General features: G+C 50.9%; 6 protein-coding genes across 6 annotated transcripts; 3 read left to right on the forward strand and 3 right to left on the reverse strand.

Moving 5' to 3' along the window:
• Positions 1–1,259: 1,259 nt before the first annotated feature.
• On the forward strand, positions 1,260–2,426 carry BDW74DRAFT_177969 (LLM class flavin-dependent oxidoreductase; the record flags this gene model as incomplete). Its single annotated transcript, XM_073729056.1, has 1 exon — positions 1,260–2,426. The coding sequence occupies one exon, from the start codon at positions 1,260–1,262 to the stop codon at positions 2,424–2,426; it is 1,167 nt and encodes a 388-aa protein (XP_073584326.1).
• A 279-nt stretch (positions 2,427–2,705) lies between these two features.
• Positions 2,706–3,710, reverse strand: BDW74DRAFT_185122 (SDR family oxidoreductase; the record flags this gene model as incomplete). Its single annotated transcript, XM_073730972.1, has 3 exons — positions 2,706–2,928; positions 2,997–3,610; positions 3,666–3,710. The coding sequence occupies 3 exons, from the start codon at positions 3,708–3,710 to the stop codon at positions 2,706–2,708; spliced, it is 882 nt and encodes a 293-aa protein (XP_073584327.1).
• A 505-nt stretch (positions 3,711–4,215) lies between these two features.
• BDW74DRAFT_177971 (uncharacterized protein) lies at positions 4,216–5,376 on the reverse strand (the record flags this gene model as incomplete). Its single annotated transcript, XM_073729057.1, has 4 exons — positions 4,216–4,376; positions 4,463–4,568; positions 4,658–5,149; positions 5,209–5,376. 4 exons carry the CDS (start codon positions 5,374–5,376, stop codon positions 4,216–4,218), a joined length of 927 nt encoding a protein of 308 aa, XP_073584328.1.
• Positions 5,377–7,329: 1,953 nt separating this feature from the next.
• Positions 7,330–12,907, forward strand: BDW74DRAFT_152859 (uncharacterized protein). The gene is made up of 3 exons (XM_073724434.1): positions 7,330–10,406; positions 10,459–11,254; positions 11,301–12,907. Exons 1-3 carry the CDS (start codon positions 7,413–7,415, stop codon positions 12,605–12,607), a joined length of 5,097 nt encoding a protein of 1,698 aa, XP_073584329.1. The 5' UTR covers positions 7,330–7,412; the 3' UTR covers positions 12,608–12,907.
• Positions 12,908–13,557: 650 nt separating this feature from the next.
• BDW74DRAFT_167782 (uncharacterized protein) lies at positions 13,558–17,424 on the forward strand (the record flags this gene model as incomplete). The annotated part of the gene is made up of 7 exons (XM_073726735.1): positions 13,558–14,053; positions 14,121–14,495; positions 14,545–15,057; positions 15,183–15,267; positions 15,319–15,573; positions 15,639–16,063; positions 16,115–17,424. 7 exons carry the CDS (start codon positions 13,558–13,560, stop codon positions 17,422–17,424), a joined length of 3,459 nt encoding a protein of 1,152 aa, XP_073584330.1.
• An 82-nt stretch (positions 17,425–17,506) lies between these two features.
• BDW74DRAFT_167783 (DEAD/DEAH box helicase) lies at positions 17,507–20,116 on the reverse strand (the record flags this gene model as incomplete). Its single annotated transcript, XM_073726736.1, has 10 exons — positions 17,507–17,533; positions 17,578–17,676; positions 17,728–17,878; positions 17,930–18,125; positions 18,185–18,949; positions 19,018–19,199; positions 19,324–19,460; positions 19,513–19,582; positions 19,645–19,749; positions 19,797–20,116. 10 exons carry the CDS (start codon positions 20,114–20,116, stop codon positions 17,507–17,509), a joined length of 2,052 nt encoding a protein of 683 aa, XP_073584331.1.
• Between the last annotated feature and the right edge of the window lie 56 nt (positions 20,117–20,172).

Consider the following 20,172-nt stretch of genomic DNA (forward strand, 5'->3'; position numbering starts at 1 on the left):
GAGATTGAGATTGTAATGGGACTAGGAGGTAGTGAAAGGTAAAGCAAAACAAGAAGTATTCGTACAATGAGGCAAAGAATACTATAGATAACTGATAGAGCATGATTAATATCAATAATGGCCATAAGGAACCCAGTGCAACGGTGCCTCCTTGCCCCACACCACATTCCTTGGTACTCTATCAACCCTATAGCTTCGGGCCAGAGCATGGATACATCATGGAGCAGGGCCAGGTTTAATAGCCACCCACGGGACTATAATCCAAGCCCTGGGCCTGCTATCCCTGGGTCATACGTAGGCACCCAATGCAGATTTCTGCATCCGACCTTTGGTTAATGGAACGTTCTAAAACATGAAATGCTGGCCATAATCGCCAGGACGTCATAACTGGAAGGCCACGCCAGTGTCCGAAATGCCTCGCTCTGTGTAAGGGCTACACCACCCCTCCATAATATGGTTATAACAGCCATACCTAGGTAGAGCCTGCCGAAGGTCGAAGGAGTGATAAGCAATGTATCAAGCGTATACTACTACCATACATGCGCAAGACATTAAAGAAAACCACCAATTACCTATCACATACAGACTTCGCCCGGACAAGCTGTCAAAGGAAATTCAGTTGCATAAGTATAGGCTGATGTGCAGTTGTATACCATCTCTCTAGGTACGTTGTGCTTGATTCTATGCAATTTGATAAGGGTTCATACCTATGCCGTGCAATAAGTCGCTTACTGACTAAGGCACACAGCAGGCAACGGATTGATCAACCATAGAGGATGTTGACGAATTCGGTTTAATGGGGTGGATAGCAGACTTATTGTCCACTTGCATTTGTTTGATATTATCGCCCGCAAGCTCAATTAGATTGAATTGTTGAAGTAAAAAGTAATGTTATATGATATTAGGGTGCGGCATATCAGGCTGAAGTATACCCAATTCTTAAGAGCCTATGAATCGCACGAATTGCAAGCATTAGATTTCCTTGGCTCAAAAGAAGCAAAGTACTGTGAAAGTACCATAAAGTATGTTGACTCTTGCAGGTCCGGATTCGTCTCCGAGCCCTGCTTCCGCGGTCGATATGCCGTATCATCACGACTGATGATGTGATTTTTCCCTTTGAACTCGACATCGCAGCCTCCCCTCACCACAACCAGGTATATAACCAACGACCCGTGGGCATTGATAATCATCCTGCTCTTTATCTCAGATAGCCACCTCAAAGTCTTCAGTAAGAACTACCGTTTTCCCTTCCAACCAATATGACAGCAAAATCCGTCCGAGAAGGCGGCCCAGCCCTAAAAAGCCCCTCCGACTTCCCCTCCAGCCCACTCAACCAGGTTTCACGCCAACCCCTCCTCCTCGGCGTCTTCCTCGACCTGCAAGACCGCAAACTATCATCTCACCCAACCTCGAACTCCTGGACATTCGACTACAACCTCCGCATCGTCCAAAAAGCCGACTCCGCCGGATTCGACCTCGCCTTCAGCCGCATGCACTGGCTGCCAAAGGGCGGCTACGACGGCGAAGCCTCGCTAGACTCCTTCATCGCACTGGGCGCAATGGCAGCCGCCACAAGGAAGATCCTGCTGATCTCAACACTCCACGTCCTCTACGGCCCGCTACACCCACTGCATATTGCCAAAGCCGGCGCGACGCTCGACCATATATCCAACGGCCGCTGGGGGCTAAATATTGTAACCGGCCACCGCGCAATCGAGCACCAGATGTTCGGCTGGAATCGGATTGAGCATGATAAGCGCTATGAAATGGCGGGGGAGCTTTTTGATGTGGTGAATAGTCTTTGGGGGGAGAGTGAGAATTTGACGTACGAGGGAAAAGTGAATCCGTGGAAGCTGGAGAATGCGTGGGTTACGCCGAAGTCGTTGTATGGAAGACCGATTCTTGTTAATGCCACTGGATCACCCGCCGGGGTGGAGTTTGCGACGAGCTACTCAGATCTTGTGTTTGTTACGAGTCCCGCCGGAGCGGATATTGGGAGTGCGCTTGAGAGTTTGCCGGGACATATTAAGACGATTAAGGATGCGGCGAGAGCAAAGGGGAGGAGTATCAAGGTGCTTATTAACCCGGTTGTTGTGTCGAGGGATACGTCTGAGGAGACGCAGAGGTATCTAAAGGATATTGTAGATGGGATGGGAGAAGATAAGGAGAGAAAGCACTTCAAGAAGTATGATAGTGATGCCCATGCGTGGCGGGGGCCGAATGGAATGAGGAAGGTGGGATATAATCTTGGTGGAAATGTGGAGATTATTGGCTCACCTACGGAGGTGGTTGAGCAGTTGGCTGCTCTGCGTGCAACTGGCATTGATGGTGTGCAGCTGGGGTTCTATGACTGGGAGGTAGACTTTGATCACTTTTTGGACAAGATTCTCCCGCTGCTGAAGGAGGCTGGACTGAGGGTTGATTAGATACAACAAGCTTGTACGGATGTTGGTTGGGATACAGAGTCAGCACGCGACACCGTCACTATGGACATATTAAACGGTTGTTTTAGAATGTATAGGCTATGTACCAATCCCGTTGTCTCTAGGTGGCTATGAGGAGTGTCGTACCCAAGGATGTAGCCGAACCTTAGTCCCGAATGCAAATTATAAGGCGACAGTCTATAATATAAACTTGCGATCAAAGCCAGACTAGACACACCAGGCGATGCTTGCTGAAAGACGGGTATTTCCTCAGTATGGTGTTTACGGAATGGCGTCCGGCAACTGCGAGTTCTCCCCATGCAGCATCCGAAACAGCGGTTCCCATACCGTGACAGCACGCTTTGTAACATGCCCATTTCCGTACTCGGGAAGGGAATAATAGATCAGCTTGTCGGCCGAGCACTCGAGCAGCTGGCCCGTCATGCCTGTGGTGTCTTCGAGGAAAATCTGGTATGCTTTCAGGACCGTATCAATGGGCGTCAGGCTGTTTTGTCAACCATTAGCGTACCGGACAACGTCGCAGCTCCTGATTCGGGTTGATCCAGGACGTACCATTCTGGCGTAACAGCAGCCGTCATCTCCGGCGGAACAATCGGCGTATCCACGGCACCGGGCATGACAACATTAATGTAGATATTCTCCTTCGTTTTCAGCAGTGGTGCAACGCCTCGGACAAACTGATTCACCGCTGCCTTGGTACCGCAGTACACAGGGTACGTCCGATGGGGGAAAACGCCGCCGATGCTCCCCGTGACCACAATGCGACCGCCGGGTTGGGGATTGTGTCGCATAAAGTGCGTCGCTAGTTGGGTCCCGTATACGACGCCCTTATAGTTGATATCCACAACATTTAGCTCTGGCGCCGGAGGGACTTCGTCGACGCTCTTATTTTGTTTCTTCCAGTCGTAGATGTAAATCGACGAGGTATCCACGATGCCAGCATTCGCACAAAGGGCGTCGATGCGCCCCCATAATCTGCGGACTTGTTTGAAGACGCTCGCGTACTGGTCGTAGTTTGATATGTCCGCTGGGAAGAAACAAACACTGTCTTCGGCCCATGAGAGCTCCTCGAGGAGGGCCTGGCCGGCCTCAACGCGTCGGCCAACACAGGCGATCTTCCATCCCTGTTTCGCTAGATTGCGGGCGATATCAACGCCAATTCCAGACTGCTTGACATGTTAGTGACAACTTCAAATAGCGCCATGTGTTTGGAAAACTGACCGTCGCTCCGACGACGATAGCGACACGATCTTCGGTCGAGCCCATGGCGAAGGTACGATAAGCGATTAATTCAGAATGTGTCAGGCGCTCGCTGCTTCTCGGGGAGTTTCGACACGTCAGAGAGACAGTCGGCTTTTAATCGGATTACGTAAAGCCACTAACTAGTTCAACTAACAACTTAGTGAAGTTATCGGCGGCCAGTAATTTCTGTGTATAGTCAGAGGTAGGTGGAGGCCGTGTAGATTCCGGGCCGTTACCGGACAGCGGATGCCCCTACCGTCCCGCTGTGGGGCCCGCCGCCATTTGCCGAGCCAGCCCTCCCACGAGCCTTCCACGTGCAGGGTTCCAAGGGTTAGGCACTAGAGGGGATTCGTATGCATACATTGTGGACAATTTGGGACTCGGGTAATGGGCCAGAGCTGACATGTTCTACCGAATGACACGCTTGCGCCTTTGATGGTCTGATGGATGGATAAGTGACTAGCCGATTCGATCTGATATTTGTCTCGTAACAACGGCCATTATGGCGGATACGGCGAATAATCTGACCCTACACCTCGCAATCCTCGAAGGAGCGTCGGCCTCTCCTAGATGCCGCCTTCTTGATGCCGACCGTCAGGTGCCTCCATACACTTGCGATTTGCTGCTTGAGCGAGTTGACCTGGAAGGCAATCGTCATGAAGAAGCCGGAAACGACCGCGGATACGCCGACTATTGTCCGGAAGCACTCAGTCAGAAAGGGTGCCAAACTAGGGTATCACGTATGGAAAAGGTGGCCGAGGGCAAGTGATACTCACATAGAATTGGAAATATCCACCACCCTTGGTAAACGACATCCTCGCCCTGGTGAGGGAAATCGCTGATATTCAGGGCGAATAGACTCGTGAGGAATGAGAGCGGGAGCTGGGCGGGTATGGCGATCGCATGGTCAGTAATCGATTTAACAAGCTTTCCAAAGTTGGCTAGGTAGGGGACAGCTCTGGTGGTCTCACAAAGACAATAGTTACGACGGTAAAAACCAAAAGAGTATCCCCCTGCTTTGCGGTATCCGCAGCTTGTTTCTCTGCAGCCTTCGCATGCTGGCGCGCAAACTTCACTTCTAGGAGATTGGCCTGTTTGTGCTTCAAGTCCAGCAAGGAGTTGATATCCTTTTGCACCACTTCGGCTTCGTGTATCATTCCTATGATCTGCTTCTTCACGTCGCTGGGTGTGCTTGATGCTGTTTGGGTAGAGTCGTCGCTGCCTAGGATCTCCTCGGCTTGCGCCCAGACGTGTTCCTGGTCTTCGCATAGACTTTTGAGAATATTCAGCTCGTCGCATATGCCCTTCACCTCCCGCAAAACCGTGGTTTCTGGACCAATATTGAAAAACTCGTTACTCATATCGTGTTCTTCTGTGCTCTGTACCTCGGCTTTTTGTTGGCGGTCCTTGTTTGCCTCCAATGAGGCTTCGAATTCCTTGAAAAGGATTGTCTCTTCGTCACGCTGTGGGTGGGAGTTGCAGGTCAGCGATCACCATGGGACTAGGGCTTACGGGTACTCACGACGTATCGAATGGATGCCTGGATGATCTCCAAGGGCGACCTCAGGGTTCCGAACACTGGGATATGAGGTTCGTTGAATAGTTTCACCGCTGCGCCAATGAGCAACCGTGCCATGACTTTCGCGGTAATTGGTGAGCCCTTTGCGTGTTGTTCTAGTTTGCTTCGCATGTGGTCGATAAGCCCTTATCGCCCCCGTCTGGCTCCTCGGGTGTACAGGTAATAATCGTGTCTGCAAAGGGCCCAGCGGTTAGATGTCTTGGACCAGTGAAATACAGCTAACAAATAGAAGGTTAACTGACGATCATCTAGGAGCCAGACCCAGATCTGGTTGACAACCATCAACTGGCCGAGTGTTTCGTTCTCGGTATATTCCTCTTCACATCATACGACGCTTGCCAATTCGTCCGACTCACGAAATGGCGCCGTATCGTTGCTATATCTGATTTTCCCGCTTGTTGTACTTAAATCTCCAGTCTGGTTGAGACGCGCCGCCTCTCTATCGACGTATCTTCCCATTACCTGACTCGTATTACGTTCAGTAGTGTCGTCGATGGAGACATAGTAATACTGGTCCAAGGTCATTGGTTCCTGTTTCATTCGCTGAGAGTGACCTGCCTTGCCATCAGCCGTCAACTGTGCTGTTGCTGCTAGTCGGTCTGTCCACGACAGGTATGGCATCTATCAATGAAGTCAGCTCGTCCTAGATGTACGGATGTTCCAACCCACGTAAACAGCCGTCATTTCACCAAACTGAGTTTTCTGCCTGCGATAGTTTTTATCTTCATCCCCTTCTCGTCGAGGGTGTGACGCTTGCCGATTTTTCTCCAGCGTTATAGGGGCAAATTGCCGCTTGTAGAGGGAGAGAGTTAAGTGTTTGGAATGAATAACAACGCGCGGACATAGGCCGACTAACCACACACTGAGGCTCCATGTAAGAATTTCCACCCCCGACTGGCAAAGCGACACTACTTTGCTGCACAAAGTCTTCCAAAGGGCGATGATCACGGTTTGTTAGACCCTTGTCTTTGGATAGTCTGACAATCAAATCCTGCTCCCCGTGACGAGGAAGATGGGGATATATACCATGACCTCTTCGATGAGACCAGTGATGCAGAAGGTATTGTTGATGCTCTACTGGCTAAATGTATAGTGTAGTATACTGTCTGCCATGCAAATTGGACGCCTGACCAGTTACCTCAATAAACTATTAGTTACCTACCCAAGCATTAGCTGTGGTACTTGGGAGGCGAGCGAGTAGGTGGTACCCTTCATTGTCCACCCCAGGGCTCGGCTGTCTCCTTGTCCGCGTGCTGAAGCCCCTGCTAGTAGTAGAGAATCTAGAGTGCCTAAATACCGAGCCTCCGCGGTTGAGTTCCTGACAGTTGTAACCGCAGTTGTGAGCCTATGGTGAGAGAAAGTTCTCATGTAGCGAGCACAAAGCGGACAATTCATGCTGACTAATTGTGCAGCACATGATCACGCGTTCCTGGCCGGTTGTTGATTCCCCGCAACAAACAACCAATCTGTCGAGTTCAGACGCGACGCTTGAGCAGGCAACGCGATTCTTCAGAGCTCTGATGACGCTCAAATTACCGCTAGTTCCTTGATCCAAGAATAGCCGCATCTGTAGAAATGGACCCCCCAGCCGTGGGTGTGAATGGCGATCCTGCTGTCTTGGTAGGCGCCAGGGTGGGGTCATGGACTACCTAACACTGCAATCCATAGAGGCGCTTAGATCGCGACCACGAGTGTTGACTGAGTTTTGACAATGGGAATCTTGCTCCTTGTACTTGAGACGCTAATCATGTCGAGAGGTCGCTGCGTGATGCCACGACAATGGTCACGAGCTCCAGAACAAGGCAACTATCAAAAGGAACGTCAAAAAACCATTTCCTCCGGCCTGAATGAATGAGTAAAGAAAAATGTTTCAAGAACAATAACCTCTCAAGCAGCTCTGTCAATGACGCAGGCGCCTATTGGCTAGCCAGTGTTACTGGCGATTCGCCGCGGGGCTGAGCGCCGGGCGCTTCCCATGACGCCCAGTCAGCTATCTTTCACTTCCATAATAATGCGGCTTTGAGCTCGGGGCTCTACTCTCCAGCTCTCTCGGCTTTTCAACAACCTCCTTCCACCTTCGTTATGTGATTCTTCTTCCCAATTTACCTTGATTAACCTACTTTCTAATTTCCTTTGTTTTCACAACCATGGCGCAGAGCGGCAGAGACGAGGGATGGCTTCGTGCCTGGTGCACGAAGCTCGACATCCCCGCAGATGACTTCAAACCTCTCTTACCACTGACATCTACTTATATGATATCAACGCAGAAAGAAGACGAAGCCGAAGCGAACCTTCTTCTCGCACAGGCCTCCGAGATTCGAAGAAACGGCGAAGCGAAGACCACCGCGGCGACCTCGAAGATCAAGAAAGACAAATGGAGCTACGAGGACTATTGCGGTGTTCTATCGCAGATAGTCAATACATCGGGGGCAGTGGGTGTGGCGGAAAGCGTTTGGGAAAGCCTTCAACTACAGAAACCGAAAAAGGCACGGGCTGGTCGATTTGCGCGGCGGCAGCAGGCTGGGGATGAAGAGACCGATGATTTGCTTTTTCTTTTGCTCTGCAGCACGATGCGATATAAACAGACCGACATGTTCCACTTCCTCGCCCACTCCGCTAGCCAGGAAGTCGTCAATCGAATGCTCCCGACGGCCATCCAGATGCACAGCCAACAGTATTCCAGAATCCTGCTCGAGGAAAATGCCGATCCGAATACCTGTCCCGAAGAGTTTATAACTTTGGTGAGAACCGGGGACGAAGAGTTCGTGCGTCTTTTACTCCAAGCGCAGGCCGCAATCGACCTTGCGACTCTTACCTCCGCCCTCCCTGACGCAGTCCAGCGAGGAAGCGCTCCGATCGTCCAACTCCTTCTTGCCCACGGGGCTGACTCCAACGCTCACAACGCGAGTGCGATGGAAAAGGCGATCCGCGCGAAGCGTACCGATCTCGCTCTGTTGATGTTCATGTCGCCAAACCCTCCACTTCCCGAGACACTCGCCCCGATCGTCGCTTATGTCTTCTTCAAGATGGAAATGCTGGAGGACAAGAAATACAATCTAATCGAGCTACTTTTGAATGGAGGTGCTGCTGGCGAATGCGTTTCCCTTGCGCTGGGCGGTGCTGTTCGCCAGCGATGGACGGACATGGTGGAGTTGTTGGTCGACAAAGGTGTTTCCGTCAATTACTACAACGCCGAGGGATACCGACATGCTATTCACGAGGTTGATCTGGAGACACTGAAAATCCTGAACAGGGGCAATCTGGACGATGACCTTGCGACAGATCTGTTCAGCGAGATCTACAAGGCAAAATACGGCACTTCGCTTCCCAACGAGAAGTGGAGCGCAATGGCAGAGCTCCTGCTTGAACAGGGTGCCGCTGGGAAGGTCGTCGACGAGGCGTTGATTGAAAGGGTCAGAGTCAAAGATCTTGCGAGCGTCAAACTGCTCCTCCGCGAAGGCGCTTCAGTTGACTACGACAACGCAGCCGCCCTCGATGATGCCGTTGCTTCCCGGAACGAAGAGTTTATCGACGCAATCCTTCAGTACCAACCAGCGGCTCAGTCGGTAAACTCCGTGTTCCGTCATGTACAAACATTCCCTCGCGATATTCGGATCCGTATAACCCGCAAGCTTCTTGATGCTGGTGCAAACGGCGAGGAGGTGGATAGGATATTGAAGCTGGCCATGTCGCGATCTACCGGCGAGCGTGATCGTGACTTCATCAAGGTCCTGGTTGAGGGCGGTGCTGATGTTAGCCAGCGGAACGGAGACCTACTGCACATTGCCGTTGAGGCTTCTGACAGTGAGACACTAGAGATCTTACTTCTCGGGTTCCCTTCGCCCACCGTTTTGGCCACTTGCGTGCCGCCTTCTATGAAACTCGACGAATCCAACAGATACAAGATCGTTCACATGCTTCTCCATGCGGGTGCTCGTGGCGATGAAATTTGCCAAGCACTTGTGGATAGTGTCGATGGCACTCCCTCTGGCTGCGAGCTAGCCTCGTTGTTACTTACCACTGGTGAGGCAAACACGGGCTACAAGAACGGAGAAGCCTTCAAGAAGGCGATCGAGTCAGGCAACATCGACTTCCTCGAGCTCCTTGCGCAATACAACCATCTGGCAGATTTCGATTTCTGCTCATGCATTCTGGCGGCGATGGATCTCCTTCAACGTGACAGGACTCGCCTGGAGAAAATCCGCATTCTACTGATGAGCGGCCCTGATCTGTCAGGGAGCACTGGAACAGCCGCCCTCCGCCACGAGATGGAAAACCTCAAGCGACGGAATGAAATGACCCTTGGCGTACTCGACATGCTACTCGAGGCGGGAGCGGACGTCAACCACGGCCAAGGCCAGATCTTTGTTGACGCCATCGAGCTAGACATGTTCCATTGCTTCAAGCTGTTTTTAGCCGCCGATCCATTTTTCCAGTCGCTTGAGCTCGCTTTCGACAAGGCCCTCGTGTACGCTTTCCCAACTGAGGACCGACCCGTCGATAAGAGATATCTAGAAGCACTTCTGGCAACTGGGCTGCCGCAGGAAACTCTTGATAAGGCTCTCTTGCACACTGTCGATAAACAGAATGAAGACCTGGTTGTCCTCTTACTTCAGCATAACGCATCCATAAATTACGAAGACGGAGTCGCGGTGCGCAAAGCGATCCAGAAACTCGACATTGGTTTGCTCGCTCACCTACTGCGCCACGAGCCGACCGAAGCTACACTTAATAGTGCGTTCGGGTTGAGCATGGCTATCCATGATATAGGAGCCAAGTACCAGGCGTACGAACTACTTCTCGCCGCGGGATCAATCTCACAACGCCTTCTCGATGAGGCTCTTGTTTCGGCTGCAGACGCTGGATGGATGCAGGCGTCCACTTGCGAGCTGCTGCTGAAGCACAAGGCTTCTCCGAACTATGCGAACGGTACACCGATTTGTCGTGCTATCAAATCCTCTAACTATCGCCTTGATCTGACCCGGTTGTTCCTGCCCTACGAAGTCTCCGAGGAGGCTGTTGCAGCGGCATTAGCCTGCGCTTTTGACGCACTCCAGGCCGAGATCCGCGTTTCTACCATGGAACTTTTGCTCACGGCTCACAAGCCGCAACAGACGCTCGATCAGCTTCTTCTCAAGGCCGTAAGTCGTACCATCCCGGTTTCTGGCGGTAATTCAAGCTAATATCGAATAGGTGCATGCATCATACTGCGATGCGAAACTCATGCAGTGTCTGCTCAAAGCTGGCGCATCAGTCTTTTACCAAGGGGGCAAATGTATCCTCCACTCGGTCATGATTAATGACGTAGACACACTGCTCGTCCTTGAACCATACTTTCACGGTCATTCTGGCATGTCAGAGATATTCATGACGGTATGGGGTAATGGGAAGCGAGCCAATTCGCAGCAGGAGAAGGAGGTTCTCTCGATTCTACTAGCCGCCGGTGCGTCTGGAGAGCCTGTCAGTATGGCGCTTCTGGAAAGTGTCAAGACGGTATCCAACACCCCTGCCGGGTTCGCATTTATCGCGAACCTCCTCAAGGCTGGCGCTGATGTCAACTACAACGAGGGTGCTGGTCTCGTAGAGGCCTCCAAACAAGGTAATGTACGCTTGCTCAAGGAGTTACTGGCGTATTGTCCTCGACGCAGTCATATGACGCGCGCGTTCCCATTGGTCTTCAAATCTGGTGTTGATGGCCAAGGTCTTCGCGAAATTGCTGTTACTTTTTGCTCTCACACGGCGTCTCCTGATCTGACTTATGAGCATCCGACCTGTGGGCCACTCCTTTGGCAGATGCTACAGACGTACCCTAGTGAGCGCCAACTGCTTCAGTATTTGGTTGACAAGGGTTGCACAGTCGATCCGAGTGTCAAGGCAACTCTTCCCTTATCACAAGGTGAAGAGGACGTGTCACTTCTCTGCTGGGCTCTAGCCAAGGACAAGGGTGCCCTTAAGGAAGAGGTTATTGATATTCTCGTTGCCGGTGGAGGTAAGTTGCCCAGTTCTATTTCTTGTAAACCCGCTAACAGTCACAGCAAAGGTGAACTTCCAGACAGCTCTCTCCCAAAGCACGCCGCTTCAGCTAGCCATTCTCAGCTCCCGCAGCAGCACTGTTGCCACTTTACTGCGCTTCAACGCTGACCCTTCCCATGAGTCGAACGGCATATCTCCACTTTCTCTCGCCGCATCGATCGGTGATGCCAAAATTGCTCGCCAGCTCGTGACCGCGGGCGCTGCTCCAGGCGACGGCGCTCTTCACGAAGCGGCCAGGATGGTCAATGTCAGCGTCTTGCAAGTCTTGCTCATCGAAGGCAAACAGCGTGACTACGCTTGTTCCCGGTTTCAAGGGCGTACAGCTCTCGCTGAACTCTGTCTGCGCGGCGGCAATAAACCCGTCAGTCAACTCAAAGCCGCGATTGCGCTTCTCAAGAACAACGGAGATGTTAAGCGGAAGTCTCGCGGCAAGTCCGTCCTCCACTTTGCGCTTGACAATCCCAACGCTATCCTCATGTCCCAGGCCGTTCTCGACGTGTTCATGAGCGAGCATATCAACGCCGACTTCAACCTCTTCGAAGAGGGCCGCTTCCGCTACTCACCACTCGCGTACGTCTCAAGGGGCCTCAATAAAGCACCGCCGGAACAACGCGCTGGTCTCGTCGATCTCCTGCTTGAATTCGAATGCCGCGACCGCTACTGGGCCGTCGAAGGCGGCCAGCCACCCGATATGGTCGGTGCCCCCGAAGAAATTATGCGCACGATCAAAAGTCAGCGTCAGCGTCAAGTGACCATCCAAGAAGAACACGAAGACCACCAACGCCGCCTCCTCCACCTCCGCGCCCAACAAGACCAGGAGCTCGCAGCCATTCGAGCCCGCCATGACCTGACAATCGAAAACTCGCGGGTCCTCGCCAGCGAAACCGCCCGAATCGAACACGAGTCAGCATCCCGTCAAGCAACGCTCGCCTCTCAGCGCTACGACGCCGAACTCGCGTACATGCGCCAAGTCACGGATCTCGCGAATCGCCGAAAAGACGACTCGAATTACCGCGACATCGAACACCGCCGCCAACTTGCACTCATGGAGAAGTCCCAGCGCGACGAGGCGTATAATGATGAGCGACGCCGCCGGGAGGAAGAGGTTGCTTCTGTTCAGCGCCGTGAACGTCTTCTTACGAGCGGGTATGAGGATCGCGCGAGGATTGATCGGGACCGCTATGCGGAGCAGATGAGGCTTTTTGAGCAGCAGAAGCAGATCATGCAGTTGAATTCGCTCCCTAGGGCACCATCACATCTCCAGCAGCAGCAGCAGCGGATTGAGTATAAGCCGGACTCGTTGGATTAGGGGAGTACTTCTTTACTGGTTTTATTTGACGTGTTCACGGGTGGGTGTTTGTCATTTATGGGCATATTGGCGATTTAGGTGTGGTTAAAATGTATGTTCAGGATTTACTATCCCACAATTTTACCCTATCTCTCAGTTACAAACCTTGTATGCCATATGAACCTATTGAAACCATCTGTTCAAACTGTCAAGTAAACATAGTTATCCGGTTTCACACTCCCCAAGGTTAACGTGGGCTCCTTGGCCCTAAATTTTGTAGTATATACATCTACCACCGGGAGCGTTAGAGCAAGAGTTAAATCATCCAACCCAATACAACACAAATTCTGAACAACTAGCAGCATAACATAGGGTTATAGGCCCCTATTTAGATCCAAAGGTCCCAACCTATTCCAAGCTTCATTTTGGGTTGTTGCTTGCGCTTCTCCTCCGACACGTGACCTCTCTCATCGGTCAGCGCACAGACCCACTCCCTCCTTCCTTCCTTGGCCGATATTATCGTTTCCATTTCCGTCACAATGGCCACAAGCATCACATGTCTATCATCGTTTCCATCTTAGCTTTCCGTACTTTTGATGTACCTCTTGCTTCCTGGTTGGAAATGTCGTCGACGCTGCTTCGCCACGGTTGCAGAGTCGGTGTCGGGCACAGTCTGCACAACGGTGCAACAGTCAGCATAGTACGATTGGCTGATGGATGCTGGGATCAGGTTGGGAGCGCAGTAAGGACGATGTTTGGCTTAGTTTCTTACCCAAGGCTCCTTCAGCCTCGCGTCGGTTCTTTGCGATATAACGAGTCGAGCAGGCGGCGTGGTTGCTTACCCCTCAAGCTTCTTTCAGCCTCGTGTCACCATCTCTCCGCGCTAAAACCGTTCGACGACGGCGTGCTCCAGGACCTACATTAGAAAATAGCGAGAGACGGCAAAGCTTGAAGTCGCCATCGTCGCAACTATGGCTGCGACAAACAGTCTCGTCCAAAGCGCCTTCCAAGCGGCTATGAACGAGTTCAAAACAAACCTCGACAACGATAAGCTCTATGCCGAGATCCTCGCTGTGAAATCGATCAATGAAGTCTACGATTTGACCGATAAGTTGCAGGCTGAACAAGGGAAGAAGGGACAACTTCGACACCTCGCGAAGATCGAACCGTTCCTGAACCGTCTCCGGGAATACGCCGGTGTCATCGAGGTCTTCTTGCAGGTGCAGCCGGATATAATGGCGTTGATCTGGGGTCCAATCAAACTGCTTCTGCAGTGGAGCAGTGTGCTGACGCAGTCGTTTGATGCGATCGTGAGCGCCGCTGGGGATATTGGGCTCTTGTTACCCGAGTTCCAGGAAGTTATGGTCCTGTTCGCGCAGAATACCCGGCTATATGACGTGTTGGTTCTGTTCTTCAAAGATATTCTTGAATTTTACCAGGTCGGATTGAAGTTTTTCTCCATGGCTCGTAAGTCTCCTTCTTTTGATTTTGCTCCGGCGATATTCCAAGCTAATCGCTGGATGTTGCGCTATAGGATGGAAGTATTTTTTTGAGTCGCTCTGGCCGCGAAAGCGAGATCATATCAGTCTGGTGAAAACGCACATCGAAAGACACACCCTCCTCATGCGAAACGAAGTACGTCTCGAGCATATCAGGGAGGAACATGAAGCGCGGCTGAGGTCTCTGAAACACTTCAGAGCCGCGGAGGACTCCCACCGATTGCAACAATATCACGCGATTAAAACAGACTTTAATCCGAGGGCATACGATGACAAGCTCCACTGGTACCACGGTCGCGTCTGTAAGGGAACCGGCACTTGGTTGTTAGAGGATGACGCATTCAAGAAGTGGATGGATACAGCGAGCAAGACATCGCGTGTTCTATGGATACAAGGAATACCTGGGGCCGGTCTGTGCCTACTTTTACCTTACTTTGGTTGTTACTGACAATGCCTCAGGTAAAACATTCCTCGCGGGGACAGTGATAAATCAAGCTAGGACCACTGGCCTTACTGCTTTCGCCTTTCTGACGCACAATCTGAGCAACAGCACTTCGGCCCTCACTGTTGTACACTCACTCATATTTCAACTGGCTGGGCAAAATGAGGGGCTACAAGACGTTATCTGCCATTCTGTTCATGAGCACACCAAGAGCGACATCAAGTTGGCGGTTGCCTTGCTTAAGTCACTCCTGAACTGCGTCGGATCTGCTTATCTTATTATCGATGGTGTGGATGAAATAGACATGGTTGAGCGTCGAGTCCTCCTGCAGAACCTTATTGACTTGAGTCAGGACTGCACGGCAATGCGGCTACTTATCAGCAGCAGACGGGAGGATGACATTGTGGCAGTGCTTGAAAATAATGCGGAAAACGTTCAAGCCAATGAGCGCAACGAGGAAAGTATCCAGGCATTTGTCCATTCCCATGTACGAGAGATGTTCGTATCTCGCAATTTTCCTCCGAGCCTATGTGACTAAATCAATCGTTCAATGACAGGATTGGCATCGAAAGCCAAATGTATGTGAACTTATGAGTCTCAATGATTCGGTACATGTATTGAGAAAGCCATATAGGAATGTTCCTTTATGCCAAAGTGGTCCTTAGTGGACTTGATCAGATCGACGACCTTGCCGAGATACACGAGTACTTGGTCGTGCTGCCAACAGATCTGGATGCCGCGTAAGCGTTATTTAACGTTTTTGGTTTCTACGCTAACGGTATGCTCCCCAGATACGCTCGAATCCTAGCGCGAATTGAGAATCTGCGGATACCTTTACGCGACAAAGCCCGGATGATACTTGGCTGGCTGGGGTGTTCGCCGACACCTTTGACGATTCAGGAACTTGCCCATGCTTTGACCATCCAGCCCGGAAGCCTCGAAGCTACCAAACCTACAGCTGTGGCCCCAAACCTCGGCAAGCTATGCGGACCCATCGTTGAGATCACTGATGGGTATGTGCAATTCGTGCACTTCACTGTCAAGGAGTATGCTTTCTAGCTCTCAGCATGACGTGATTACTGACTATCCCAGATATCTTTTCAGCCCAAAGATTGCCGCTCATATCAGTCTGGCCCGACGCGACGCTCAATTTAGCAAACCGATGCATGTCATTATTTTGTCAACGCCTATACGATTCCGCTATCGTGGATGATGATGCGCAGCTCGTGAGTATGCTTATAGATGGATGTTACAATTTGCATTATTTCGTTACCAATCATTGGCTCACACTCATCGACAACTACGTACGTCTGGTTGAAGATACAACTACAGGTATATCAGATCGGCTCCTGCACCACCTGAGACTTCTGCTGTCACAGCGAGGCAATCTCACATATGCAGCGGAAAGAGAGGCGTTTGCGGAACCGGCATATATAGGGCGATTTCAACAAAATCAACCTGACATCTACGAGTTCCTCTTAAACTCATCGCAGTTCCACGAAAGGTGTTCCAAGAATGGGTACCACATGGCCAAAGGTGAGTATATATCTCTGCAATTTCTAGTGCAACAAAGGTTGAACAATTCAGATGGCTCATGGCAAGATTCGGACCCGCTCACTGTCGCAATTACGTCAAGGAGGCTATACCGCAAGATACCACTTCTTATCTGTCCTCCTGGCTTTCATAAAGCGACGTGTTCTTGCAATGCTGTTTACCAGTGCTTTGGACTGCGGCCTTTCAAATGCGGTTTTTTGCAGTGCTTCAGCCAGCGCCATGGACTTGTGACAATCACTGAACTAACACAACATGAAAAGAGCCACAGTCGGGCGTGGAAATGTGGCTTTTCGGGCTGCGAGTACGAAAAGACGGGTTTTCTTTCCGAACGAATGCGAGAACAGCACTTGGAAAACGCTCACAGAGACACTGCTCCCGACGGGAATATCGAACAAGACGACCTGGATGCACCCGATATAGTACCATTACTGATTGATTTGATCAGGAGAGACGAAGTTGCAACCGCTGAAATCTTGCTCCAAGGGGTCAAGCCTAACGTGCTGAAGGATGGTCATTTGGATCGGATTCAAAGTACATTAGGAAGGTTCGGCTCAATAGCTATGTTGGAGCTGTTTTATAGACAACACCCCCACCCCTCCGATCTGATTAACAGTGTACTACTTCTTAGCGCCATTGACAGGGGTGATTGCGTTGTTATTAGATGGCTTTTCCAACAGAGCATCGCCGTCAACTTTGTAAGTTGGCGGGTGTTGTTTGCTTTAATGACAAGCGCCTCTCCGGAAGTTTATACATTGATCGGGCAAGTTACAAAGAGTGCTTCGGTCCTAGAGATGTACAAAAGATCTTGCTTTCTCGACAAGATTATAGCTGCCACTTCCAGGATTACCGGAAAGGAAGAACAATTAATTTCAATATGGGTTTCAATGAGATCCAACTCAAAGTCACAGTTAACAAGGTTCTCAGCCGCTCTTTGTGGTGTCGCAAGAACGACATGCTCCATACCTCTGGGAGAAGCGCTTCTCAAGAACGGGGCTATTTTGGATGTGACAAACGCTGCTATGATCTCACCATTGTGCTACGCCACACGAAAGTCCTCAGCCGAGAACGCCGAATTTATACGGTTTCTCCTCTTCGCTGGTGCAAATCCAGAGGCGATTGATCGATCAGGCAGAAAAAGCAACAGTGGAAGCAGAAAGGCGTCAGATGGAATATGTGCACGCGAAATGTCCCGTTGGCTTGGGGTTACCTGGAGTGAACTAGTGGCGCAGGCTGTGGAATACCGGAAGCAGCTTGAGGAATCGGGCAATGATGACACAGAGATTCCTTTGGAACTTATCTATGAAGCAACCCGGGCCATAAAGGAAGGTCAAGACCGTATCTAGGTACTCCAGATATCTTCCCCAAATCGATCTTGTTCTGGTCAGCCTGTCCACATTAGTCAGTGCCCAGTACTTTGTTGAGCTTCTAAAATCCGCCGCAGCTTCTACTGTTCTGTCAGTATGGTCATAACAATTAGCAGGGCCCAGACGTCTTACCTCACATCGGCGATGATTCAGTTCTAGCTGGGTAGTGACAACAGAGTTTAGAGACTGGGCAATAACCTGTTTCTTGTCATCTTGAATCCAGCGGACATACTGCCATCCAATTAGCCCATTGTCAATGTCCCTGTGCATGTGACAACGTACGTCTTCGATAGAATTTTCTGTTAGATATCTGGTGACCTTAACATCGCGTGTCTGTCCGATTCGATGAATGCGGTCCACTGCCTGCGCTTCGATCATTGGATTCCAGTGAGGTTCGAGAAGATGAATGTATCGTCCTGCTGTAAGGTCAATCCTATGGTTCCGTTATCAGCTGTCACATCGAAGTGTATGATGAGAAGCCTACCCCTCCGCGGCACTGGCAATACTAGCCAGCATGATTGTGCAATGCGCATTCTTGCTAAATCTATGTATCTCCGAGCCGCGACTCTGGAGAGTTGATTGCCCGTCGATTCGAGCATATTGGTAGTCTCTTTGTTGCAGAGATTCGGCGACGAGGTCAAGCATATCTGTCCATTGACTGAAGACGACGCTGTTCAACGCTGGTTAGACACTTGGTGCTGGAGAACTGGTCACACTTGCTGATGCTCTCACCTCTTACCGCGCCCGGAGAAGCTCTCCCCCTCTGCTCTCTGCTCCGTCGCTAGATTTCTCAGCAGTGCTTGAACCTTGGCTGACTGGTAGGCTCCAACCCCCTGAGAAGTGCCGACGTCCACAAGCAACTCACTATGCCTTTTTGTGTCACCGTTCTTGCCGCCGATAATGCGTGTCCACCCTGTTGACGGTCCAAGCCTAAGTTGCGCGCCATATTTCTCTGTCCTCAAGTTTCTTTGATGATCGTGCCATTCTTCCACTGCCAAAGCAGGAAGAAGTCGTTCTCCGCCGTTGCAGATACGCCGGAGGATGTTGATGATGGCCATTGTATTTTGTTTTGGGTCGTCCCGTATAGCGGAGATACTCTGGTGGCGACCATTAAGCTGCCCTGCCGCTTTTGACGCCTTAGCCTGGAAGAACTCGTACACTTCCCTTTCTGCCCCGGTGAGGTATACCGTCTCGACCCTCTCATTCTTCTTAGGAAGTTCGATCGCTGCCTTTACCATGGCCTTGGTCCGCCGGAAGCATGTTGCACCCACTAGATCCTGCAAGGATTGGAGTGCCTCTATCTTGTTCCTTTTCAGAGGTGCTGTTATCCAGCGGTCGAATGAGCGCTTGTCACCAAATACTGGCACCTGCAGGAAACTGAGAAGGGAGCAATAGTCGTCTAACGAGTTGAATATCGGCGTGCCAGTGAGACACCATCGAAAGTGTGCCTGGACGGCAGTCACGGCCTTGAAGTTCTGAGAATTCCGGTTACGAATGCGATGGGCTATGTACACCAATGTCAACAATGGACCGACTAGGAATAGTCGTTTGGATTTGCTCGGTTGAACTTACCCTCATCGAGAACCACGCGGTACCAGGTTTCGCCATGCAAAACGCCGTCAACGCTCATATCGCGCTGCAAAGTTTCATATGTGGTTACCACAAGATCATAATCGTGTGAGAGCCCTCGCTGCATTGCTCGGCGGTTGGATCCGTGATAAACAAGGCATCGTATTTCACCCGGCCTGATATGCCTATGCTCGCACCAGCTTGTTATTAAGACATACAACGTAGGAGACGATGCAGCTGCTCACGTCTTGATCTGTGCTTCCCAGCCGGGAATAGCTTTTCAAAATCTGTTAGCCATTGACTCAATACCGAGAAAGGTTCATGGACTTAGGCGTAACAATGAGTGTCCCTCTCGGGTAATGAACCGGTTGTTGCTTCTTGTCAAGTTCGTCTAGCGTTGGGCAGATAAGTGCAAGCAAACTCAGGGTCTTGCCTAATCCCATTTCCTGTTCAACGTCAGCAAAGGTCTTTTCAACAGTCAGCTGAATTGGAGCATACGTCTGCGAGAAGTCCGCCGCGCAGCGGGACTGGTTGGGCTTCGACCATGCCCGTTACGATATGCCGGTAACTACCAAGACGTTCAATGTCAACCAACTGCCCACTCGCTAGATCGTCTAGAAGCTTACATACCCTGTCTGATTACCTCGTGAGCGTTCCCACATTGAAGGAAATCTCAAATCGTCTAATGCGCCGGATTCTCTCTCCACCATCATCGACAGAGCCACCAACTGATGTCTACAGAATCTCGGTTAGCACCGACCAGCAGTTAAATGAAGACATACTCCTTTAAAGCTGTTGCCAATCTCAGACTTGATGCAGCGTCAAAAATACCGCTAGCAACCGCGGTGTTAGCAGAATCAAACACCCGCATGATCTTATTTTTCTCGCTTTTTGACAATGATCCAGACAAATCGGAATTCTCTTCTCCAGATTCATCCTTTATGGTCAAGTCTTCAAGTCGCGGCATCATTGCTCCAGGCCTAAGAAGGAGATGCGGATTGTGGTAAGAAATCCCGGCCCTACACTCTGCCGTTGTCGGGTGCTGCAAAAAGAGCCCTGCCTCCGACAGACGAGAAGCAACGGCTTCCACTTCGCCGAGCATTCCGTAAATGACGATCCGCACCGTTGGGTCGACTTTTTTATCCAAGTTCAACTTGT

Source organism: Aspergillus multicolor (assembly GCF_047715735.1).
Source record: "Aspergillus multicolor strain CBS 133.54 unplaced genomic scaffold BDW74scaffold_11, whole genome shotgun sequence".
In the NCBI taxonomy this organism is placed as follows: domain Eukaryota; kingdom Fungi; phylum Ascomycota; class Eurotiomycetes; order Eurotiales; family Aspergillaceae; genus Aspergillus; species Aspergillus multicolor.